Raw genomic sequence first — 26873 nt, forward strand, 5'->3', positions numbered from 1 at the left:
TTTGGCAGTGTTCTGCAGCTGAGTGCTTGATTGGCAGTGTGGTCGGAAATTGACATACACAGATGATACATATATAAACCACACACATCAGTAACACACAGATTATACATGCATATATATATATATATATATGAAATATGATGTTCAAATAATTAATAAAAGAAGAGAGGACGAATACTCGAGCCATTCGTAGACGGACGGTTAAGATTGAAGAGAATACGAATACCACCGGTACGCCATAGTCAAATTTAAAGACTTTCAAACAAAAAATAATAAAATTCACCAACTTCTCTAACTTCAATTAAAGCATATCTTTAGTACCAAAAATCCAAATTGGAGCTCAACATATGCCTAGACTATTCCGTATTCACCCTCATGTCGTCCACTGAAAAATAATCAGTGTGTTTGGCTTCAGTTTTTTAAATTAAATTTTTTGAAAATTGAGTTTTTTATTTTTTTGTTTTTAGTGAATATTTTTAAAATTTTAAGCAATTGTTTACTTTTTTATATGCATCTTACTTAGAGATGCATCTAAAAAGTAAAATATTTGTGAAAAAATATTTTAAAAATTAATAAATGCACAAAAAATATGAAAAATATACTAAATTTTCATTTTATTTTATTTTTTTTGTATTTATGGTATTTAGTAAATTTTTTAAAGATATTTTTCACAAAAATTATACTTTTAAAATGTATTTATGTTAGGTATGTCTAAAAATTAAAAAAAATTTCTTAAAATATTAAAAAAAATTAGTGAAAACAAAAACAAAAAAAAAAAAGAAAAAAGAAAAATAAGAAAGTATAATTTTTTAAAAAATATTTTCAAAAAATTAAAACCAAACATAGCGAAGGCTATTATTAGAAAAAAGTATCCCTTAACTTTCCTCGGATTGAGAAACGAAAAGTAAAAATAACCAATTTAATAAAAGCAAATTCACAGTCTATATCTGGAAGTCCACTAATTAATAGTTTCAGTTCCTTATCATTAAAAATAGATATCAAATCACAAGGTATTAGTTCATTAAAACCTTCCAAAAATGCAGTTATTTGAGGATGAATAGCAGTAGTCAAACGATGCTCAGCAACTAAATCAACATTCAACATATTCAAGCTTATTTTCCTCAATAACTCGAATGTTCGTCCACCAGGGATCAATTCATAGTCAGTTACTTGCATTATGTAAATCAAAATTTATTTGTGATATATAGGTATTGAGGTTGAGGGGCTTTAGAAATTACAAAATAATATTATGAATCTTTTTCAATACTAAAAATGAGATAGAAACTTTAAACTAATTTTCTCAAAAAACAATTGCTAAACCCGACTAACAATCAGTGTGTTTGGTTTGAGTTTTCTGGATTAAGTTTTTTGAAAACTGAATTTTTTATTTTTCGTGTTTTTTTGTTTTTAGTGAATATTTTTAAAATTTTAAACATTTTTTTTAGTTTTTTAGATGCACCTTACTTAGATGTATCTAAAAAGTAAAAAAATTGTGAAAAAATATTTTTAAAAATTATTAAATACATAAAAATACAAAAAATGTACTGAATTCTCATATTTTTTTTGTATTTTTGGTATTTAGTGAATTTTTAAAAGGTTTTTTTCACAATTTTTTTACTTTTTAGGTATATTTATGTTAGGTATATCTAAAAATTAAAAAATTTGCTTAAAATATTAAAAAAATTCATGAAAAACAAAAAAATATGAAAAATAAAAAAGTAAAATTTTCTAAAAATTGTTTTCAAAAAAACGAAACCAAACAAGCTGAATAACTTTCTTTCACCCACAAAGGAAAAAATAGCTTTCTACCATATTGCGAAGTCACCTCAGCTCCAAAAACAATTACATTGGAGATCCAACCTCATACTTGAAATATTAAGGCCTCATTTGGTAGTCCAATGTATTCCAATGAAGTGTTTTTAAGAGTTTTGTAGAGAAAGTGTTGCTGAAAAGAAGTTTACTACTATTGGATGCGGCACTTGACATCAAAGTGCTTCAAAGATGCAGCCTTAGTTTAATTTTCAGATACTTATTTTAGAAAAATAAAATTACAAAATTAAAAATTAAAATTAATTTGATGAAAGAAATAAAAAAAATAAAAACATTTATCATTTATACATAATCTTATTTTTTCAGACGTTAAAAATAATTTTTATCAAATTAGTTTCTATTTTTTTTTTAAAAAAGTTTTAATTTTTTTTCTCAAACACAGACCAAACATGGGAAAATTTTAGCCAAAAAAACCAATCTCTCTCTACTTTTTTTGTCCATCTTTTTATAATACTTTCACACTAAATGCACAGTATTACCAACTGAAACACCCATCATTAAACAATTATCAAAAGTTCAATAGGTATCTACACAAAAAAGACAAGGTAGTTTCATAAAATAAGTTTTCCATATTAATATCCATTTTCTTATATTTTTGAAAACTAAAAGCAGAGAAGAAAAACAATACAATAAAAAATAAAAAAAAAATAAAAACTGAGTCTACTCTTTGGTACAATAAAAAACAAAAATCAACGAAAAATATTTTTCATAGTCAATAGAAAATAAATTTATATAAGCACAAAATATTTATCATTTTTGAAAGGCAAAACATATTTTCTGAACTAAAATTTTATCAATGTCACCAGGCTACTATCACCATTCTCACCTCTAACACTACACAACCATCACCACATCCACCGCCACCATCATTGTCACTATCACTGCTGCCGTCACCCCATCACCATGCCACCGCCTCCACTTCCACTTTCATTCCGCAACCACAACCACCAAACATAAAAAAAATATTTTCTCCACAACATTTTCTGAAAAAAGATTTCCGTAAAAAATGTTCGCCATTACAAAATGTTTTCCATCTAAACAAACAAATGAAGCATTAGTGGAAACTAAAAACATTTTCAATAGGCATCCATCTCATAAGAAACAACAAATGAATGCTAGTTACACACCTCCTTCATGGAATACACACCTACTTACAACATTCTCTCTCTTTCAGGCGTATTGCATTCTCTGATCTCCATTCATGGGTAGGTTCGATCAAGATTATACTTCAACTTTCAACAATCAAAGAATGAGATAAGACAACACGACAACACATGCCTTGACAGGACAACAGCAGGTCAGAAACTCCGACATTCAACTTTTAGTACTTCCTGATTAAAATAATGACAATAACAACTGATTACAACAGCCCTAATTGAATCCCGCTTATCTTATTTCTCCGACAAGCCTGCCTCAACTCTGCCAACCAATATGTACAAACTGAAAAGGCAGCAAATTCGTGAAGAAAGATCTTTGATGAGAGTCTTGAAGCTAAAGATCAAGTGCCTGTGGAACAAATTTCATTGGGTTTGTCAATTCCATTTAACTTCGGCTTATGCATCACAGGCTTTGGTGGGGGTGTCCTTTTTAAAGCAGTTCTACTAGGTTGCCTGGTGCTTTGAGATCCAAGCCTTCGTACTGGTCAAACAAAACAACAAACACTCAAAAGAGTTGCAAAACAAAGACCGTTGTTAGAAAAAGCCAAAGAAATCATAAATACAAATGGGTTTAAGCTATGTGCCAAGTTTGAGTAGCCAAGTTACGATTAAGTCTCCACATAAACAACTGAGAAAAAGGACTTGGCTATTTAGTTGCTTGGCTGCAAATGTTTTCCCTTCAATGAGTGAAACCGAAAGAGCGGATAAATTACACTTTTCACCCTTATAGTTTGACCTAAATTTCAATTTTGTCTGTGCTCTCTTAATGCGACTGACACGCATTAAAAAATCATGAATTTAAAAGTCCAATTTGAATGGAAATAACAAATTGAAAGTGGACTTAAAAACTAGGGTTAATATTGTTCAAATTGAAACACTAGGGTCTAAAGTGAAATTTGGGTCAAACTAAAGGGCTGAAAGTGTAATTTACCCCTGAATAACCTATTGGATTATCAAAAAGGATCTTCTCAACATCAAGCATCAACATCCACAACATTTAACAAGCACAACCAGGGATGAACTAGGTGTACCATGACTATAACAACCAAAAATTGAACCCTAAGCCAACCCAAAATAGTCACCATCACTGACAATGGTTTCAAATGAATAATATCAGTGAGCACCTCCGCTATGCTTTCAAAAACTCCTGTATCTACTAGTATCAACTATTAATTATTTTCAAATTATACGAATTCGAACACCCCAGGTTTTTTTTTTTTAAATTATTAAAAAAAAAAAGGAAAAAAAAATTCAAGTGGTTGCACAACCCACACTTCTATATCTCTGAGACATGGAGTTTAAAAAGTGAAAAAAAAAAAAATTAATTTTGACAAAATATACTAATAATAATAATAGTTTCTCACAGCTAACTAGTGTCGATAGATTGTCTTACAATTGTTATTTTTTATGACTCAACATGAATATAAGAAAACATGTTTATTTATATATGTTTTTAATGCTACTTTTCACCTTTTATGTTGGTAGAAATTGATGTTGTAGTTTATATATTTTTTTTAAATGAAAAATGCTAGAGACCCATAATTTAAACTCTTAAATTCACCCACAAACAATGATAGGGGCAAAGTAGTGGAACCCTAATGAATAAGTGTGTGACAAATCAAAAATTGACACCTATCATACCTCAATATTGTGGGCTGTGAGAGCTTTTTTAAGAGTTTCAAACTTTTTTTTTAAAAAAAAATTTGTTGGTTTATATGTTTGCTCCCCCCTATACTAGGATATTACAATCCTGGGTCCGTCCATGTCAGTGAGCATAAACCATGCAAGAGAGAAAAAGAGAGAGGGAGTCACCGCTATTAGGCAGAGATAATCGCTTCTTTGCTTGCTGATCTAAAAGCACAGATCTCTCTTTAGGATTGCTGTGGGATCTCAACCCAATACCAGTTCTTGAACCAGCTTCTTCAACCAAATCTTCAAGAGGTGACTTAGACTTTGGCTTGGTAAACAGTGTGGTCGTTGCTTCTTGCATGCTTGTGGACTTGTTGGGTGAAGAGTTACAACCGTCCAATTGAGAGGGACCCATTTTGTGATTTGACAGGTTGGAATGAAGGTTTGAAGGAATGGGTTTCTTACCAGCAGATTTTAACAAGGTGCTGATACCATTCTTTCCTTCAGCTGATCCATTCTCTCTCACTCCATCCTTGAGATTGATGTCGAGAAATCGGTTTTCCCATGGACGAACAGCCATCCATCTCTCCAACCAGTTCCAGCCCCAGTTGCTTTCATCTGCTTCAAACCCAGAGAGAGCTTGATGTTGCCTTGATCCTGCCTGCCACTACAGCACATGGATCATATTTTTTGAGTCAGCTGTAGATAAACAAATAAACAAAACGCCAACAAAGCATGTATTGAACAGTGCTACCCCACAAATTTAGTGATCAATTTTGTCAATCCATAACATTTAAGATATGAATAATGAGAAAATTGGGAGCGGGATTTTTGGGGTGTTATGGGAGTAACTCCAGGAATAGACATCAGTCCTAACAACTTATAATGCTAAAAGATAGAAACGCCAAAAATATTTGACAAATATAAGAATGACTAATAAGAAATGCTCCATTAATCCATAAATTACATTATTTTAGTAAACTTTTCACTGAAAGGATATATAAAGATATCCCAATGGCAAGCATTCGATCTTCTTAGGAGGTTATAGAAGCAAATTGTCCTGGAGACTTTAAAGTATATAGTATCACATAACAAAATATATATTTAAAAATCAGCATTTATAACAACTCATGCAATATATCCCCTATTGATCGAAAAAACATAAGCTTATCTAATCTATAGATATCATACAAATATTACAGTAGTATGATTTGGGCAGTACGTATTTATTAGTTCTATAAACCCAACACTTCTACAAATTAATGATATTGCATACTAGATTTCATATTATATATTTTGCAATATTGCAAAATTGTTTTTGGATTAAATATAAGTGATAAAGATACATATTACTGCTGTCCATCATCATTCTTGGCCAAAGACAGCCAGGACATCTCCCAAAGTCTTCTCAAAAGTTTGATTTGCTACAAATCCAGTCAAATTTTCCACACATCATTGCGAAGGTTAGGGTGAATTATTATATACTTCATTTTACTGAAATTATCTAAAATGTCAGAGTGAAATCCTAGTCCTTGAGGCCCAACACTTCCTTTGTCAAGTTAAAAGGTTCAACAAGGAGAATAACCAAATATCCCATCCACTATTACACTTGATACATCTGTACCATTAATGTACTCTAATGACTGGCTATAACAATTTTAGATATGCCAAAATCCACCCCTCTCCTGAATACCATGGCACTACATAATCATTGTGCTACCATGACTTCAGCCTGACCACAATCTAATAATACCTGATGGTGTAGAACCAAAAGACGACACACGGCTCAAATACCACTCTAGGGCTTCTGAAAATTCTCTCAATCAAATATTCATTCAATCAAAGGTAACTAAAAACCATTACAAGAAACCATAGATATAGACATAAGCACCATCTAATTAGGAAATCCAATAAAAGGAAATTAAGGAATTGGAAACTATTAATAAAGAAATAAAATCCTGCTAAATCATACTCTTAATTATTCATATTTCTTCAATTTATAGTCGTCCAATGCCTTCTCGATCCCCATCACCTGGCCCTTAATAAAACTAACTTGTACACAAGCTATCCTCAGGATCTCCAGGACTACATTCAGCACCAATCCCAAATCCATTATCAAGAAGCAATAATCAATTGTCAAGAAGACTAGAACAACAAATTTTCAATGTGGATGAACAATGTCTGTGTTCGAATAATAATGCAATGTCGGACACATCCATTTCAAATGTAGAGATACCACTTCAAGCTTTAAGCATACATAGAACACACACAATAAAAAATTGTACAATTCACTAAGTGTGAAACATTCAGAAACATAGCATGCACAACATGACATGATATCTTAAAAATACCCTATTTTATAAAAAGTCAAAGCTATACATAAAGTTGAAATATACAATGCATTAATAACTGTAATTTTTCCTCTCTGTTCTGGTCTGGACCCCATTTTCTACTTGATGTTGTTGGCAGGAGGGTATCAGTTTCTTACCTGGTGAGCCAAAGCATACGCCATTGCTCTCTCACGCTTGGCCGCCGCCTCCTGTCTCTTTAACAATTTGGCTTGAATTTCTTTGACAGATCCTACACTGTCACACCATCCCTCCTGCACCAAAATCAGAAGCAAAATATGGAAGTTGCCGACTTTAAGAAGAAAGTGATACGTAAATATTTAAAAAAACATCCAAGCTCATGCACATAAGGCTTCTCATATTTGTTTGCATAGTAGCACTTCAGTTGCCTGCTCAATCCACAGAACACAAATAGGATTTCTATACAAGCACCGGTCCACAGGACTACATTACCTCATACACTTCAGATAGTTGGGTTACTTCATACACTTCAAATAGCATTTGTACTTCCTGACCCTAAACCTTCTGTTTCAGCTACGTTCAGTTTAGCCTTATTCCAACCATCAATGACATCCGACACGAACTTGGTTCATTTTGGCATTTTTTTTTTTTTTAATAATCACATCAAATGAAACTTACCCAACTCCCAGCTTTAGTGTCCCATATAAGTGCCTCGTCCTCAAATAGACACTGTTTTACTACATCACAAGAGATTCCTCATATATAAAAGCTGAAACAATGATTCCTTATTCTCTTCCAGGGCCATTTAAGCAAACAATCAAGCTTCTTATAGAAACAAACAGTATTATCTTAAAATTTTCATGTTCAACCGAGACTGATCCATATTTTTAAGCCTAGACTATTCCACCATTCAAGAATAAATAAGGCTGCCTCACATGTTGAAGATGATTACCATAAGGCCCAAAATGATAGGTTCACAAAGTAAAAGAACACAGAAAAATCTTATGACAAATTGGAGTAAAGGAATGGGGACAAAACTTTAAAAGAAACAGAAAAAGAAGAAAAAACGGATCACGGATCTCAAGTGTCTTCGTGTGGGGGATATAGTAAGTAAACCATAAAGCACGATGGTGTCAATCTTGACTCTAGATGGCCATAGCAGTTCAATTCATTGCTCGAGTCAAAATCTGTTTTACTGGTTATAATACAATTGAAACCAACTAAACCTTTGATTAATCTCTGCTGGTGCAATTCACCAAAAAAAAAAAAGCAATAACAATAAAAACAATATTGAATTATATTAATACCATTTTCAAAATTCAGGAACATGTTGGCACCATATGAACATGAAATATTGCTGCATTATTTAAAGGGGGAAAGAAAAACTATCTAAGAGTGAACCCTGTGCTTACCTCAATTTCTCGAACACGAGCCTCATGTTCAAGTTGTTGCTGAAGTGTTTCTTGTGCTGTTTGACTTTCCAAAGACAAACAAACACGCCGAGCTCGAACACGAGCCTGAACTCTCACTAGCGCTTGCATACAACGAAGAGTAATTGCTGCTTGCTTCCTCACAGCATGGCCCCTAACCAGGGCTTGAAGTCTTACCAAACCTTTCAAAGCTCGTAAAGCTCGCCTAGCCTGACAATTATTGCCAACACATTCCATATGACCAAAATTGTATAACTGAAGTCCCAAGTATGTTTTAAAATATACATATATTATATATAGTAACATTATAGAGATAAATCAAATGCAGCAACACGTAGAGTTTCATTGTAAACTTGGCATCACGGATTGAAGTAGCTTTGTAATTGCAATCAATACATAGAGTTTTGTGGAGGGATTGTAACTTTGCATGAATTCCCAGTTTGTCAATCAATGAATGAACTTTGCTTATTTCTTTTTTTAGGGATCGACAAATCAAATGATATTTTCTTTTTTGCAAGTGATACCAAAAACCTTTTTTTTTTTTAGTAGTGTTAAAATCAACCCACTACACCACTACCACCTCCACTTCACCTACTCCACTAAACCTAACCCATTACACCACTACCACCTCACCTACTCCACTAAACCTAACCCACTACACCACTACCACCTCCACTTCACCTACTCCACCTACCACCTACTACCACCTACTCTTCTATATATAGGAATCATTGTAACATTCAATATATCAATCAATGAATATATATCAATCAATAATACAATTCTCTATTTCTCTTTATACATTAAATTTCTACATGGTATCAGAGCAGGTTTAGAACCTAATATTTTTTCGCTTCACCGGCGGGCGGCAACCTCACCTTAGCCGTCCGCCGGACCTTCACCTAGTCTGCAAAAATTCTCTCTTGTTTTTGACGAAGGCTCTTTCTCTTCTCTCTGTCTGCTTTTTTGTTTGTTCAATTTTGGGGGCTAACTATTAGCAAAAAGAAAGAAGAAATGGGAGAGACGAAGCCAAAAGCCAGTGGTGTTTGGCCCACCGTGAAGCCTTTCGTCAATGGCGGAGCCTCTGGAATGCTCGCTACCTGTGTCATCCAACCTATCGACATGATCAAGGTCAGAATTCAATTAGGTCAGGGATCAGCCACTGATGTGACAAAGAACATGTTCAAAAATGAGGGTATTGGTGCCTTTAACAAGGGGCTGACTGCTGGGCTGCTTAGACAAGCTACATATACAACTGCCCGACTTGGATCATTTAGGATTCTGACAAATAAAGCAATTGAGGCCAATGATGGGAAGCCCCTATCTTTATATCAGAAGGCTTTGTGTGGCTTAACTGCTGGAGCAATTGGAGCATCAGTTGGTAGTCCAACTGATTTAGCACTCATTCGTATGCAGGCACATGCTACCTTACCTCTCGCACAGCGCCGGAACTACACGAATGCATTCCATGCCCTTTATCGTATTGTTGCAGATGAAGGAGTTTTGGCACTCTGGAAAGGTGCAGGCCCTACTGTAGTGAGAGCAATGGCACTGAATATGGGAATGCTTGCCTCATATGACCAGAGTGTGGAGTTCTTCAAGGATTCTGTGGGTTTTGGTGAGGCTGCTACAATATTAGGGGTGAGTAGTGTTTCAGGATTCTTTGCTGCAGCCTGCAGTTTACCATTTGATTATGTGAAAACCCAGATACAGAAGATGCAACCTGATGCTGAAGGCAAATTCCCATACACTGGTTTTTTAATATAAACAAGAGACCCACACACTCACACATGCACCTCTGGTTTTTTAATCTTTCAACCTTTTCTTTTTTTATTTATTTTTTATTCTTCAACTCACGTGGCATGTCTCTTCATGTTTTTTATTTTCTTTTATCATCATCACATTACACTCATCATTTCTCCCACATTTCTTTTAATATTTCCCATCATTTAAACTTTTCTTCTGCCAACCTGTTCCCCATTGATTTTATAATTTCATTTATTTTATCACATATCTATTTAAAAAAAAAAAAAAAAAAAAAAAAAATCATAAACCAAAACACACTGCACATCGTTTTATTCATGACAGGGAATTAACCCCCATCACATTTCTACAAAAAAAAAAAAAAAAAAAAAACAACAACAACAACAACAACTTTGTTTTCTTTTCTGCAGCGGCCACACATCGACCTCACTTCTTCTCTACTCTGCCGCCGGTCTTTTCTTTTTGCCTCCGTCCTGGGCGGCCCTTGACGGTGCTGCCTCCGTGTTTCCCACTCCACTGGGCATGATCACTACTCCCTGCTCCTCCACTGCAGCATATGGCGGACCTCCAAAACGGAACATCACGGTGGCCTTCCGCTTCAGCTCCTTATTTTCCGCCTTTAGCACACTTATCTCTGCTCGCGCATCCTTATACATGCGTTGGAGCAGAGCCAGCTGGGAGTTTAACTGCTGCACCTCATTTGCCCTACTCTGCAGCCGGTTCGACAAGTTTGTAACCGCAGTCATGGTTTCCACACATGACTTCAATGTATACTGATTGGCCTCCACATCCGACTGCACTGCCATTCTTTGCTCCACCGACCGCATCGGAAAGTTCAACGGAGCAAACTCCGGGGCGCTTGGTTGAGGTTCCAGTGCCACCGCACCAGTTATCTCTCTTGTTGACTCGTTGAGGTCGGGAAAGAGGGTGAGCAGACCGCGGGAAGACGAAGCCATTTTCTGGGTTACAAAGTGTTCCAAAGTTTCTCTCTCCGAAGAGGCAGAGTTTTTCAGAGACGGGTTGGTTTCAGCGGTTTCAGACTGGTATGCACAGCCTCCGCCTCACCCTTGGTTTAAATAGCCAGGGCCGATCCGCGCATCGCGCGCCACTTGCCGACAGACGACAACACGGGCGCGCAAGCCAAGGCGCTCACGTGTCTCGCCATCATGTCCGGCACACCTTTTTATGGAATGGGCACGCCTTTTGATGGCACGCCTTTTTATGGATTTGGCACGCCTTTTGATGGCACGCCTTTTTGAAAGATTGGGCACACCTTTTGAGGGTGCGACTTTTTATGGGTCCGACAAGACTCTGTAAACTGTCCCGACATTTATTCCGGTTAGCTCTTTCAGGGGTCCGACAAGACTCTGTAAACTGTCCCGACATTGATTCCGGTTAGCTCCTTCATGGGTCTGACAAGACTCTGTAAATTGTCCCGACATTGATTCCGGTTAGCTCCTTTATGAGTCCAACAAGACTCTGTAAACTGTCACAACAACTGTCAGAACATTGTCTGCTACAACGGTCCGACATGACCCCATAAACTGTCTTCTACATCGGTCTGACACCGCCATCCAGTGTCCTCTACACCGTTATGACACCACTATACAGTGTCCTCTACAACGTTATGACACCCCCATACAGTGTCCTCTACAACGTTATGACACCACCATCCAGTGTCTTCACCAATGGTCTGACACGACCATACAGTGTCTCCTATCCTCTTTTATTTTTATGTATTTTCTTGTTTTGTTACTCTCTCCAAACTCAAGTTGGCTAGTTCCTATCCCCCTTGAGTTTGCGGGGGGCTGTTAAAATCAACCCACTACACCACTACCACCTCCACTTCACCTACTCCACTAAACCTAACCCACTACACCACTACCACCTCACCTACTCCACTAAACCTAACCCACTACACCACTACCACCTCCACTTCACCTACTCCACCTACCACCTACTACCACCTACTCTTCTATATATAGGAATCATTGTAACATTCAATATATCAATCAATGAATATATATCAATCAATAATACAATTCTCTATTTCTCTTTATACATTAAATTTCTACATTTTTTATTATGTTTTATTTCTTCTTTTTCTTTCACTTCATCTCCATCTCTTTATTTTTAGGGTAAATTACACTAACCTCCCTTGAGGTTTGGAAAATATATAGTAAACCCTCCAGTTTTGACATAATTACACTAACTTCCTTTTTAGTAAAGTTAAATGGAATGAAACTAATCCAAATAATGCGAAAACTCAAAAATAAACAACATAAAGTATATATTTTCGTGTAAAAGAGATGGCAACATCAATTTTTCATCCATATAACCAACAAATTATTGATGAAAAGGGGACTATGTGTTATACAAATTAAAATCTCAAAGGAACTCAATGCAATTATGCCAAAACTATGGGGCTTACAGTATTTTCTCTAAACCTCGAGGGAGGTCAGTGTATGTGTAATTATTTATTTATCTCTTCTTCATTTAACTTGGTAGCAGAGCTTTCAATTGAATCCAATCAAACGTCCTACACACTAAAACTTATGAAAATTCAAATGAAGATTGCAAGAGGAAGGAGCCGAAGAGTTTTATGCAGCTGATGTCAACATCGAAGTGATGGCATCATGCTGATGTCAGCATAACGGTGATGTCATCAACCCAGAATCACAAGGAATTATCCTATCTACCTGGAATTTCACGTGGACTGTGTGCCCAACAAATAACATGAGGATAAATGAATACATGGCCTTAAAAACAAGGAAATAGTGGACAAACTATAGAATATCATTGGGCAGGCACACGGACACGTGGTGTTCCAGACCTACTAGATAATTTCTGTAGAATCACACCATCTGGTGAAACTCTTTTACAAATGCCTCATGAAGCTCCATTTTACTACATAACAAACTTTTATAGAACGGTTCATGAAGTGCCATTTACTTACCCTTGTGTACAAACACGTTTATTTTATTTGTAAGATCATTCAACAGGCATAACAATTTCATTACTCTGTCATCTTCAATGCATTTCTTTTCATATCATTGTCTTCAAGGAAATACAAAGATTTTTCTAAGAGTTGCTGGCTGATAAAATTGAAATTAGGTACAATATTGAAGTACTGGATTTTTAACATTGAAAACTCAGATAATTTTTCCATTTAAGATTAAAATTTAAAAGCACCTTCCACTAAGCATCTATAACATTCAACAGTAAGACCCTGTTTGGGAAGGGCTATCTAGGCTAAAATAGCCAATAAAAACAAAATAGGTTAAAATAGCTAATAAGACAAAATGTCACATCCAACCCATAATCATTTCATCCTTTCTCTCACAACCATCAAATCAACCACAAAAAAAACCAACTATCTTCCCAAACACAAATTTTTTAGCTAGACTAAAATAGCAAAAAAGCAAAAAAGTCAACTTCCCAAACGAGGCCTAAGTCTTGTAAAATAAAGACCCTTTTGAGGTGGAGGTCAAGTGATAATGGCACTGGCTATCAAACACATTTAGCTTGGTAGGGTCCTAGTCTGGTTTTGGGAGTAGGTGATTTAACAAAGACAACTGTAGGTAACTAGTCGTCTGAGTCAAAGCCTACATGACACTCTATTCCCAGTGTTCAATTTGTATCAAATGCATGATGTTTCCAGAAAATTTGAATATATACTTCCTTAAAAACAAGTCTAAGTCAAATTTTAGTAATTGACTAGAGCATTATACAAGTATAGTAGTCAGCCTATGTAGTCTAAAATTATTATTATTATTTTTTTTATCAACAGAGCCTAGATATCAATCTATAAGAAGGCAATAAGTTTCAAATAACATAAGATAAACATGGTCGAATCCCATTAGCTGGTTCATAAATATATCTTATAAATTTTGTAAAATAAATTGATGTATATTTGTAAAATAAATTGATGTATATTATTGATTGATGTATTACAAGATTGATAAATTACAATTCCTATACAATCTATATATAGAAGAAAATGTGGTAGTAGGTGTAGTGGAGGTGATAGTGGGTTAGGTGAAGTGGAGTGTGTGGTGAAGTGGAGGTAGGTGAAGTGGAGTGTGTAGTGGAGTAGGTGAAGGTAAAGATGGGAAATTCTAACAGCCCCCCGCAAACTCAAGGAGGAGAGAAACTAACCAACTTGAGTTTGGAGAGAGTAACAAAACAAGAAAATACATAAAAATAAAAAGGATAGGAGACACTGTATGGTCGTGTCAGACCGTTGGTGAAGACACTGTATGGGGTGTCATAACGTTGTAGAGGACACTGTATGGTGGTGTCAGACCGATGTAGAAGACAGTTTATGGGGTCATGTCGGACCGTTGTAGAAGACAGTTTATGGGGTCATGTCGGACCGTTGTAGAAGACAGTTTATGGGGTCATGTCGGACCGTTGTAGCAGACAATGTTGTGACAGTTGTGGTGACAGTTTACGGAGTCTTGCTGGACCCTTGTAGAAACTAACCGGAATCAATGTCGGGACAGTTTACAGAGTCTTGTCGGACCCTTGTAAAAGTTGCACCCTCAAAAGGTGTGCCCAATTTTGTCAAAAGGCGTGCCATCAAAAGGCGTGCCCAATTCATCAAAAGGTGTGCCGGACATGATGGCGAGGCACGTGGGCGCCTTGGCTTGCGTGCCCGTTTTGTCGGCTAGTGGCAAGAGGCGCGCGATGCGCGTGGTTGCCTCGGCTATTTAACCAAGACGGAGGCTGAGGCCGAGGCAGAGACAAAAATCCTGCGAAAATCCTTTGAAAAACTCTTTCGTTTCTGAGAGAGACTTTGTAATACTCTGTTGTCTCTGTTTTCTGAGAGAGATTTCTGAGAGAGATACTCTGTAACACTCTGTTTTCTGAGAGAGATTTCTGAGATAGACACTCTGTAACACTCTGTTGTCCAGAAAATGGCTTCGTCTTCCCGTGGTCTGCTCACTCTCTTTCCAGACCTTAACGAGTCAACGAGAGAGAGAACTGGTGCGGTGGCACTGGAAACTCAACCAAGCGCCCCGGAGTTTACTCCGTTGAACTTTCCGATGCGGTCTGTGGAGCAAAGAATGGCAGTGCAGTCGGATGTGGAGGCCAATCAGTATACTTTGAAGGCATGTGTGGAAAGCATGACGGCGGTCACAAATTTGTCGAACCGGCTGCAGAGTAGGACAAATGAGGTGCAGCATTTAAACTCCCAGCTGGCTCTGCTCCAACGCATGTATAAGGATGCGCGAGCAGAGATAAGCGTGCTAAAGGCAGAGAACAAAGAGCTGAAGCGGAAGGCCACCGTGATGTTCCGATTTGGAGGGCCGTCATATGCTGCAGTGGAGGAGCAGGGAGGAGGCAACTTGTTTGGTGGTCGAGGAAGCACGGAGGCAACACCGTCAAGGACCGCCCAGGACGGAGGCAAAAAGAAGAGACCGGCGGCAGAGTAGAGAAGGGATGTCGGTGTGTGGCCGCCTGCAGGAAAGAAAACAAAGCTATGTGTTTGGGTTGTTGTTGTGATTTGGTTTTTTTTTTTTTTTTTTTTTTTTGTTTTTTTTGTTGTGTGTAAAATTGTGATCGGGGTTGATCCCTGAGATGAATAAAAGATGGTTTGGTGTTTGCTGTTTTTTTTTTTTGAATAATAATAATAAAAAGAATAAATTAATGGAGAAAGCATATAAAAGAGATAAAGAGGGGTTGAAATAAAAGAAAATAAAATAAAAGAAAATGATGATGAAATGTCAGGGAAGGAGAAGGCAGGTCGGGGATAGTGCTCTGCAAAAATTAGATATATATATATAGATATAGATATTTCGGTTTTTTTTGTTTGTGGTTTTTTTTTGTTTTTTTTTGTTTTTTTTTTTTGTTTTTTTTGTTTTTTTTTTTTTGGTGTAATAATAATAATAATAATAATAATAATAATAAGAAGAATAGATTAAGGAGGAAAGCATGGGCTCTCGTGGGTGCTGAGTAGAGAGAGGTGTGGGGTTAAAGTAATGGAATCAGAGAAATGATGAAAGTGGGTGGAATTAAAAAAGAAAAAAAAATAAAAATAATGTTATCATAAAGTGCATGTGGGGAAGTTGTTGCTTTTGCTGTGTGGGGTTGGAATAAATTAAGAAAAAGGATGGAGATGATTAAAGGAAGCATGGGGGAGAGAAAAAGGGACCACAGAGAGAAGGAGTGGGCATGTGTATCTGGTCGTTTCACTGTCAGTAGAAGATGTATCCACATGTTTTTAGTAATTCTTAATAACACTTGTATCCACAAATTCTGCAGCACTTCTGCAAGAAGACTGGTACATTTTTTTTTCTTGTACATTGCTAGAGGCCCCATCAAGAAGTACGTTAGCGCTGCTGAATCCTCCATCATGTATAGTCTTAACTGCTGAACCACCTTCACAAGAGTGTCCACGCTGGAACCTCCTTCCTCGGCGAAGCCGGTGATGTGGTGTGACAAAGAATTGCTCGTCCAATCATCGACAGACTCGAGACAATCCCAACCACATAGAAAACCATCACCAATCCAAGAACCCAAGGCATCAACAGGAATCCAATGAAAAAAGTAACCGATCCACACAGCATCAGAGCCAACGAAATCCCCAACAACAACGATGCAAACCCCGCCGGCGATATCAGCGGCGTCTCCGGTCGTCGCCTAGACGAAGGCACCGCCGCCGGAGATGGATCGGAAAACTGAATCGGCGTAGGAGGAGAACGGAGGAGGTTGCTTTGGCGAGGTATGTGTAAGAAAAATCTTAGCGGACTAGGTTGAGGTCCGGCGGGCAGCTAAGGTGAGGTTGCCGCCCGCCGGGGAAGTGAAAATATCAGGTTCTAAACCTGCTCTGATACCATGTAAAATATATTGATGTATTGTATTACAAATCAGAGTGGCATTATATAAGAGAGGGTTTGGGTTTCTGGATCAGACTGCTCAGGTTGATTTATCGGGTATGCAGAACAGAGAGAACAGCGGTGGGCTAGGAGGACTTGATTGGCAAGGTGCGCGTAGTCAGGATGTTTTTGGATGCAATGAAGCCAGCAGCTCCAGGTATGAGGATGTTTTTGGGTAATTCTTAATAACACTTGTATCCACAAATTCTGCAGCACTTCTGCAAGAAGACTGGTACATTTTTTTTTCTTGTACATTGCTAGAGGCCCCATCAAGAAGTACGTTAGCGCTGCTGAATCCTCCATCATGTATAGTCTTAACTGCTGAACCACCTTCACAAGAGTGTCCACGCTGGAACCTCCTTCCTCGGCGAAGCCGGTGATGTGGTGTGACAAAGAATTGCTCGTCCAATCATCGACAGACTCGAGACAATCCCAACCACATAGAAAACCATCACCAATCCAAGAACCCAAGGCATCAACAGGAATCCAATGAAAAAAGTAACCGATCCACACAGCATCAGAGCCAACGAAATCCCCAACAACAACGATGCAAACCCCGCCGGCGATATCAGCGGCGTCTCCGGTCGTCGCCTAGACGAAGGCACCGCCGCCGGAGATGGATCGGAAAACTGAATCGGCGTAGGAGGAGAACGGAGGAGGTTGCTTTGGCGAGGTATGTGTAAGAAAAATCTTAGCGGACTAGGTTGAGGTCCGGCGGGCAGCTAAGGTGAGGTTGCCGCCCGCCGGGGAAGTGAAAATATCAGGTTCTAAACCTGCTCTGATACCATGTAAAATATATTGATGTATTGTATTACAAATCAGAGTGGCATTATATAACAGAGGGTTTGGGTTTCTGGATCAGACTGCTCAGGTTGATTTATCGGGTATGCAGAACAGAGAGAACAGCGGTGGGCTAGGAGGACTTGATTGGCAAGGTGCGCGTAGTCAGGATGTTTTTGGATGCAATGAAGCCAGCAGCTCCAGGTATGAGGATGTTTTTGGGTGTGTATGGATCCATATCCAAATAAAATGAAAATAAAGGATCTTGAGGATGTTTTTGGGTGTGTATGGATCCATATCCAAATAAAATGAAAATAAAGGATCTTGAAGGAGGAAAAAGGAGAGATTTTTTTTTTTTTTTTTGTGGGTATTCTAAGTTTGAGACTGTTTGATGGAAGTAAGCTTGGGATTGAGCCATACTCTGTGGAGGTGTTGAAAAACTCCAGCGGGCAGCGAAGGCATGGTTGCCGGCCGGCTGCCCGCCGGAAAGAAAGGAATATAGGCCTAAATCTTATAGCTCTGATACCATGTAAAATAAATTGATGTATATTTGTAAAATAAATTGATGTATATTATTGATTGATGTATTACAAGATTGATAAATTACAATTCCTATACAATCTATATATAGAAGAAAATGTGGTAGTAGGTGTAGTGGAGGTGATAGTGGGTTAGGTGAAGTGGAGTGTGTGGTGAAGTGGAGGTAGGTGAAGTGGAGTGTGTAGTGGAGTAGGTGAAGGTAAAGATGGGAAATTCTAACAAATTTCTTTCCTAGCTTGCTTCTCTTTTCTGTCCTAAAATTTGTCTAACCTCCTTGTGTAATTCCATAAAACAAAAAATGCCCCATTTCATTGCTAAGAAGTAACTGGAGAGAGGAGAGAACTAGAAAAATTGAAACAGGTGCTCCACAACATACATGTCCCAGAGATCACATATTTCCATTTCTTTGCCAGCATCTCTGCATTTGATAAATAGTATAAAATTTTACCCTTACCAAACCTTCAAATCAAAATGGACAATACTCCAAGCGTCTCTCCATTTAAGTAGTATAATGTACCAAGCCCTTGAGAAAATGTTGTTTAGGAATTCAGGCTACTAAAAAGTGGGCAGAAATGCATTCAAATAAAAGTGAAAAGAAATATGAAATTTTTTAAATCTCTTCAGGTAAGTAAATTGGATGTTCTTGATTTTATTCAGTAGTCTCGGAACATCATGTGGCATTTCTTACGTGGTGCTCCAAACCAATCACGCAGCGGAAAATTTTACGGATGAAACATGTTGACTCACCTTTGTTAGATAGCTAGGAGACAAAGGAGGATGACCCACTTAGTTTATGTTTCAGTTTCGTATTAGCCAAGAGTACCACGTAGACGATGCAACATAATACTCCACGAATATCTAATAGTTTTCCATTTCAACATGTTGCACAATAGCAGGTTGGATTATTATAGGAATCCATGCACCTATATCTATAAGTAGTAAGTCACTATTCTTAACATGGACAAAAGAATGACAAAGGTGAAGATAAAGAAACAGAAGGAAGCCTAATAATAACATCAGCAATGAAGTTTTCTTATCTGTTAGGAAATGAATCCAATAAAGCACCCAAGGGGAGCAAAACCCGTATAAACAAAGTAACTGAAGTGAAACCAAAAAGAGGAAAAGCTACACCATATTCCACTCTTCCAAAAAATTTAACAAAATATCTGAAGAAACAACCTCACACACACAGGGAGTGGGAAACCATGAATGTAAATAGCTAATCTCAGCTCTAGAAAAGTGTAAAGTTTTAAAGAAAAGGGTAAAGTTTTAAAGAGATGCTCAGCTCTCGAGCACCTATCAACTGATAATATCCGTAATATAAAATAGGAAAAAGACTAACCCATTCAAAAACAAAATCAAAACATATATTCAGGGCCCTTTTTTTTTTTTTTTTTTTTTTTTTGATGGCATTCAGGGCCAATTGAGGCAGCTAAAAAATGGAGGGAAGAAATTAAGTACCAAAAATCCTCGAAAAGTTGTTTGGATGCATGTGGCCGCCCATTCTTCTCTCATATTCTGTTGATCTTGAACTGCATCCTGCACTTGCAGCAAGCTTGATGGAGAACCAGCAGCATCTGGGATTGAAAGGATGTTTGCATCTACAATTGGTGGAGCAGCATTGTGATTGAAGTCATCTTGAATTACGTCAGCATCAATCTCAACTGAATGCTTTCTCTGGTGCTGGAATTTTCGAGTTCTCTGCAATATCCAGAAAATATGGGATGAAATGTCTATGCTGAACCAAAATGTTTCACATTCAACAATATCAGGAACTAAATTTGCATCTAAAAAGTTGCCTATAGGGCAAAGGCTAAGCCCTCAGCACTGGAAGCATTCTTAAAAACATTTTTGTCCCCACAATGGATTTTCCACTTTCCAACATCCAAATATACTGCCACTATCCGTGGTGGTATCCCATGTAGAAAGAGGTGAAATTTCTTTTTCTTTCACGCCATGCTTCCCATAATCAAATGTTTAATTTTACACTAAATATAGGTAGATAGCTCCTGTTTTCTAATGTTCATAAGAAATCCCACTTAATTGTTTGTTGGCAAATGCATACAGCTCAACTCAACAAAGCACCCAATAACCGGAGGTTGGGTACATGAGTCCTACAACAAATTTCCAGGATTTATGTTCATAAATATTGAACTAATTGTTCTACATTGATTGTGTAGCAAAGTAACCCCTCCCTTTTGTCCACGCTTGAAAGTGTCCATGGAAAAGGGACAATACTTGTCACGACACGTTGTATTTGGATAAACGCACATAAGCAACACAAAAATACCCTTCAAAATTCAAATAGCAGCACCTCTGAACAAAGTTATAAGACAGCCTAAGTACAATTCCTCATACTGATAGAGCAAACAAATAAAGTAAAAGAAGACAGATGCAAGCAGATTTCCAAGCAGGTGTCCTGCACGGCAGGAGAGGGGAGAGTATATCTCACTCATAATGAGATCTTAGTGCAGATGCTATCAGATATAATCCAATTATTGTAACCCATTTTTTAGAACTTGTAACAGCAAAACCCAACTTCAGAAATGGAACACACTTGAGTTAACAATGTCTAACATGGGAAAAATAGAAAAATAGTAAAAATAGATGCGCACATATTCATCCTTATTTGATGATTGTGATTTTTCTGATTTCTTTAAGCCAACCAATGCTTTAATCCACTTCCCAGAGACACCCATGATTGATATCCCTTCAGCTCTACCACTTCAGACCTGTCACATCAAAGCCTTCAAAAACTGAGTACATAATGTGTGCTGCTCATACATAAACCCACTTAGCAGTTAGCAGCCAAAGAAAATAACTTACAAACATGATCAGCACAAGATATCATTAAGCTCATGATAGCATTGAATAATTGTGGTGAACAGGCTTCTTAGAGCCTAGAGGAGAGGAAGAAAAGTTTAGATAATGAAGTAGCATTTAACTATCCAGATCACCTGAGTTATAATGCATGCCCTTTTTGGGTTACACCAGCTTACCAAAGAGGTATGCTCCAAGTTGACCACTTCAACCAGAGGACCCAAACTGGCTACCAAGACATTGGTTCGTTTTATTGAAGAAATGCAAGGAAAATAACACAACTTTGGGATAAAGAACCGTTTGCAATATGTCAATGTATATCACATTGTTCTTCATAACCTCCTTATTTTGTCCAAATTTCCAATACCATTTTCACAACATATACTCATCCATGACATGCCAAGGACGGACACAACTATACAACATGACAAGGACACAATACAAACACACCGACATGGTAATGTTAGAAAATGCAAGACACAACACATAAGGGACATGCACAAACTATATAGTTTTATATATTTATTATATGTCAATATACGAATATTTCATTCAAAGATAATAAAAATACAACATAACACTAATTTTTAAAATTTTAAAGCAAGAGGGATTAATAGGCATAAGTTTACAATGTCCTTCTTTTATCATTAAATCCCAAGTTATTTTGTTCAAACTTGTAATGTGTTTCACGCAAGTCAAAACGATGGATATGTGTGCTCCCTAAATGTCCAAAGCTTAAAAAAAAATTAAAATAAATAAATAAATAATGACACATTTTGATGTGTGCCTGATGAGTATTGGTGTCCGACACATACGCAACACAGACACGCCACCTTCTTATAAGTATCCATGCTTATTAGCTGATATGTACTGCTCTCTTTTCATATCAAGCAAAGCTCTCATTAATTACCAGTGAAATTTTTATCCTCTTAGTAAAAATGCATCACTAAATTGAACTCACTTCAAACTAGATCATTTTTTTCTCTATTTTTCTTGATATTCTAAACGTGTGCTACTATTTCCATTCATAATCTTAACCTAGATCACTTTCTATCAAATTCATTCTACTTGTGTTACAATCTTCATTCAAAATTTTATGCACAATCGAAGGCAACAAAGGGTGCTGGTCATGTAGTAGGTAATGACCAAATGCTGAGCAGTAATGAATCAGAAAGAAAAAGGTAAAACAGACTTGCAACTAGATGACAATCAACTCATATCTAATCCAGCTTTCTTATATGATCTAATATGTGCTTAGGCCTGGCAGTATTTAGTCTAACCTCTGGCTGGGCCAGTCATGGATATCCAAAGCTAACTAGGAAAACCAGCCAAGACCCAAGAAAAAGTTCAGTATAAACAACTTCCTCAACACATATTGGTTGGCTATCAGAATAACTGAATATAAAGCACAAATTGGTAATTTTGTAAATGCAAAAGCCGGCTATTAGCACACATTTATTAGCGTGCGCACAACCTGAATTATTGAAAGGATGAACACCGTATTTCCCATCTACAATAACTTATCACAAGAACAACAATGTTCATTATCCCTTTCAGAAAACTAAAGCCAAAAATATGGTATTGCTTTGATATAAATTTATTACGTGTTGTATTAGTTAACTCAATTGTGTTAGCTCATTGAATTGACTCATTTGGGTTGGCTCACCTTCTAGAAGAGCAAGTTGGCAAGTTGCAATTCTGGAAGCTGAACCTACAACATCAACTTGCAAGCAAGTTGGCTAGTGGATGCTTGGCCAAATTCCTAAATTGTCCCCAAAAATATGCGTGTAAATAAGGGTGCAAGGAGGGAGCAAAAAGCAAGCAAGTGAAGAGCATCAAGTCTTAGCCAAGAGTGATAGAAAGAGAGTGAGTGAGGTGAGGTTGAGAGTGAGAGTGAGAATGAGAGTGAGCGAGAAATTAGCTTTGTAATTTCTTCAATTTTAGTGAAATTTCGCTGCCCAGGGAGACAGGCGATTTGCCGAACCACATAAATCTTGTGTGTTTATTATTTGGTTGCTTGTTTGTGTTTGTTTCTGGGCCCTGGGCACAACATTAAGAGCGTCACTTGGTACTCCAAAGACAACATCACAAGAAACTAAAGAGTCCTTCTCTGACATAGTTAGGAATGGCAACGGGCCGGGCCGGGCCGGGGCCGGGGATTACACTCCCCGTCCCCAATCCCCGAAGGCAAAAAAATCCCCGTCCCCGCCCCCGATCCCCGACGAGGACACCATCACTCCCCCCGCCCCCGATTCCCGACGGGGATTGGGTTTCCTCGACCCCGAAAAATTCTCAATTTTTATATATATATAATTTTGTTAAACACAAAAAAGAAAAAAAAAAGAAAAAGAAAAATCTGTTTTCAATGTTTCATCGTCATTATCAACAACAATCAACTTAAAAATAATAATAATAATAATCTGAAATTGTTCAATACACACATACATATACACACATATATATATATATATATGTATGTGTGTGTGTATCTATCATCATCATCATCAACAACTAAAAAAAAAAAAAAAAAAAAAAGATCTGAAATTGTTCAACAACACACACGCATCATCATCAACAACTTAAACAAAAAAAAAAAAAGAACAGATCTGAAATTGTTCTACAACACACACACGCACATATATATATATATATATATGTATCTATCATCATCATCATCAACAACTTACAAAAAAAAAAAAAGGAGATCTAAAATTGTCGAGATCTGCGGCAGAGGACGGTGGTGGTGGAGGATCAGCAGATCTGCGACGGAGGAGGCGATGAGTGATGTCGAAGAGGAAGTGATCTGCTGCGGATCTGCTGCGGTGGTGGTGGAGGATCGGTGTTGGGGAGGCGGAGGCGGAGGCGTTCGGGTGTCGAAGAGGAAGCCATGGCGGTGGTGGTGGAGGATCGATTCGACGGATTTGTTCAGATCTATTTTGGATGATGATAAGAAATGAGAGAAAGAAAATGAGAGAATGAGAGAAATTTGTGTTTGTGTGTGAATGAGACTATGTTCAAAAACTGGGGTCAGGCATCATATATTATATATATAAACAGGGGTAAAATAGTAATTTTATATCGGGGGGCAACCGGGGCGGGGATCGGGGCCGGGGTCGGGCCGGCTCCGGGACTGAAACATGTATCCCCGTCCCCGGCCCGAATACCATCGGGGATTTAATTTTTAATACCACCCCCGGCCCGTCGGGGGTATTTTTCGGAAAAAAAACCACTCAATTCGGGGTTGGGGAATCGGGTCCCCGTCGGGTCGGGTTCCGATTGCCATATCTAGACATAGTCTCATTTGCACAACTCTTGGAGAAGAAGAAAAAAAAAAGAAAAAAAAGAGCACTATTGAGAAAACTAAGTTGCTAAAATGAGACTCAGGCCTCGTTTGGGAACAGGCTAATTTAGTAACTTTTTGGCTATTTGGCTAAAAAGGTAAGTAAAAAAAATTTGTATGTTTGGGATGACTTTTTGGCTAATTACGAAAAGATGTGCAAAAAGTAGAGAGAAAAGAGAATCTTTGACTTTTTGGTATGAGTTGTTGGCTTTTTGGCTAATTTAATAACTTTTTGGCTAATTGACTAAAACAGCCTCTTGCCAAACGAGGCCTCAACTACACAAAAATTAGTTTATTAACTGAAAAGCAATATGTACCAAAGAAAAATTCACAATCCAAATACAATAATGAACTGGAAACATCAAGCATCAAACGCCTAATAACAGTCCAATGGTACAATGAATTTAACTTGGCAGTGCTCTTACAGAAACCCTAGTGATAAACCATATAGATATAGGCATTACTATCACTAACCTCTGATTAATAAGCTTCAGATGTAAGACATTTTCTCCACTTCAGAGTTGGCACTTGATTGAATTAGGTTAAGTCAGCTGCCAAAGAACCTGCATATTTACATACTCGCGCTCCAATTTCACCCTAAAACAAATAGACTGTGTCACAAACATTGTAAAATCCTAATTTAAATCTGGTTTCATCAAGAAGGTAAAAGGTTGAAGCAAAAGCATACAAAGCAGCACAAATGCACATACTACATGGAACTGCAAACATAACTTGTAAGTGTTAAAAGGCAAGAAATTGCAACTGTTGTATTTACAGTCCTCATGGCCCTTCAACGACCTTGAAGACAGAAAGCTATGTCAAGAACTCCACATGGACCCTACAAATCAACATGTGGGCAGGTGGTACCATGGACACTATTGGGGTGGTGTGGATCGTGATAAATACCCTGAATTTTGGAGCGAGAGCATTTTGATATTTCAACACTTGTGTCCTGTTGCATTAATTTCTATGATTTATAGTTGAGCGGGGAGGGGCAGCTATCCTTGTATTTTGTATTTATTTTTATTTTTTTTATCATAGTAACCATAGCAGCCATAGATGTAACCCTAGTTTTGGGGGGAACCGTAATTCTTTGTGTTCTTCATCTGCATTTGATTTATCATTTCTTGTATTATTCCTATTTGTTTTCGTGTCTCACCGATCCTGATTAGGTGTTTCAATTCCTAACCAACCATTTATGAGAGACAAACTTATCTAAAACAGGTATGTGACACAAATTTTGATACAACCAATAGTAACATTTCCTTATGTAATGAGGTCCATGAGATACAGATCTTGAAATTCAAAACTTCCAGCATATTTATGGCTTAAAAATCCTAATTTGTGAACACATTTACTAACAGTAGTTATCCTAAAAGTTCAAACCACTTAGGGCATCTCCAATTCTCTCTTTACTCATATCAAATTCAAATTTGAGTAAAAATGTTAAAAACCTTTCTCCACTCCTTTACTCAAATTCATACATACCAAAATGAGTTTTGCTCAAATTTTGACCCAAATCAAGGGAGACCCTTTATTTTACTCAAATTTCTAAAGAAATTTTGTGGTGATATAACAGCTTCTAAATTTACAAATGTGCCACTTTTACTCAAATTTGAGTTTGGCCATTTGGAGTACATATCAAATGAAGCTTTTACTCAAAGATTTATAAAGTATATATATATATATATATATATGTAAGGGCTGGAGATGATCTTACATTGCCTGGTAATCTTCACCAAGATTTCAAACCTAGTACGACATGAGCTCAACCAACTCAATTCAATTCAAACAATCGAGGAAACTACAAACAAGCCAATGATGGGTTCCTCGAAATGTGAATATAAATCATCGGAGTCAACCCAGAACCTTGTATACCGCAATGTATCCAAAAAAAAAAAGAAAAAAAGATGTGGATTGAAAAACAAATGTCGGCAAAAACCCAAAAAACTAAACTCGATTAAACCACCAAATAAGACAAATTCAGCAACGAAAAATCACTATTCAGTGCATAAACGATGTAGATCGACAAAACAAGAACACACTCACATAGTTAAAAGAGTGTAGTAGAGAGCTGAATTCTCACCTTCTTCATTCTGAGAAGAGAGAGAGAGAGAGAGAAAAGAAGAAGAAGAAGAAGAAGCAGAAGAAGACAAGGGAATCAGGAAAATGAGAAAAGGAGAAGTGAGAGTACCTTTTGATGAGTGAGAGAGTGTGTATCAAATCAATCAATCTATTTTATCAATCAGTAAAGGAAAAAGGTCAAATCTGAGTCTAACATCTGTGCAACATCTTTTGGTCGACCAATTCGAGAGGGCTTGGAATTTCGAAGATCGGATTCGAATTCAAAAATGCAATTTCGATTTTTTTATTGCTCTTTCATGCTTAACACT

General features: G+C 37.2%; 1 protein-coding gene and 1 pseudogene across 15 annotated transcripts; one reads left to right on the forward strand and one right to left on the reverse strand.

Moving 5' to 3' along the window:
• Positions 1 to 2809: 2809 nt before the first annotated feature.
• On the reverse strand, positions 2810 to 26873 carry LOC145788607 (protein IQ-DOMAIN 5-like). Of its 14 annotated transcripts, none has more exons than XM_082911102.1 (9): positions 26675 to 26841; positions 24955 to 25077; positions 23828 to 24071; positions 20936 to 21052; positions 19782 to 20021; positions 8338 to 8565; positions 7105 to 7218; positions 4800 to 5283; positions 2810 to 3468 (listed from the first exon to the last, which is right to left on the reverse strand). In XM_082911102.1, the coding sequence occupies exons 4-9, from the start codon at positions 21017 to 21019 to the stop codon at positions 3329 to 3331; spliced, it is 1290 nt and encodes a 429-aa protein (XP_082767228.1). In that variant the 5' UTR covers positions 21020 to 21052; positions 23828 to 24071; positions 24955 to 25077; positions 26675 to 26841; the 3' UTR covers positions 2810 to 3328. The 14 variants fall into 14 exon arrangements, with proteins under 14 accessions (XP_082767228.1, XP_082767234.1, XP_082767229.1 ...); XM_082911108.1 differs by having other exon boundaries at positions 26567 to 26684; XM_082911103.1 differs by lacking the exon at positions 26675 to 26841 and adding an exon at positions 26201 to 26573.
• On the forward strand, positions 9189 to 12139 carry LOC145814210 (mitochondrial dicarboxylate/tricarboxylate transporter DTC pseudogene; annotated as a pseudogene). The gene has a single exon (XR_014357547.1). The product of XR_014357547.1 is annotated as a mitochondrial dicarboxylate/tricarboxylate transporter DTC pseudogene (transcript).

Source organism: Camellia sinensis, unplaced genomic scaffold (genome assembly GCF_055761805.1).
Source record: "Camellia sinensis isolate YWXY unplaced genomic scaffold, ASM5576180v1 Unanchor1, whole genome shotgun sequence".
NCBI lineage: Eukaryota > Viridiplantae > Streptophyta > Magnoliopsida > Ericales > Theaceae > Camellia > Camellia sinensis.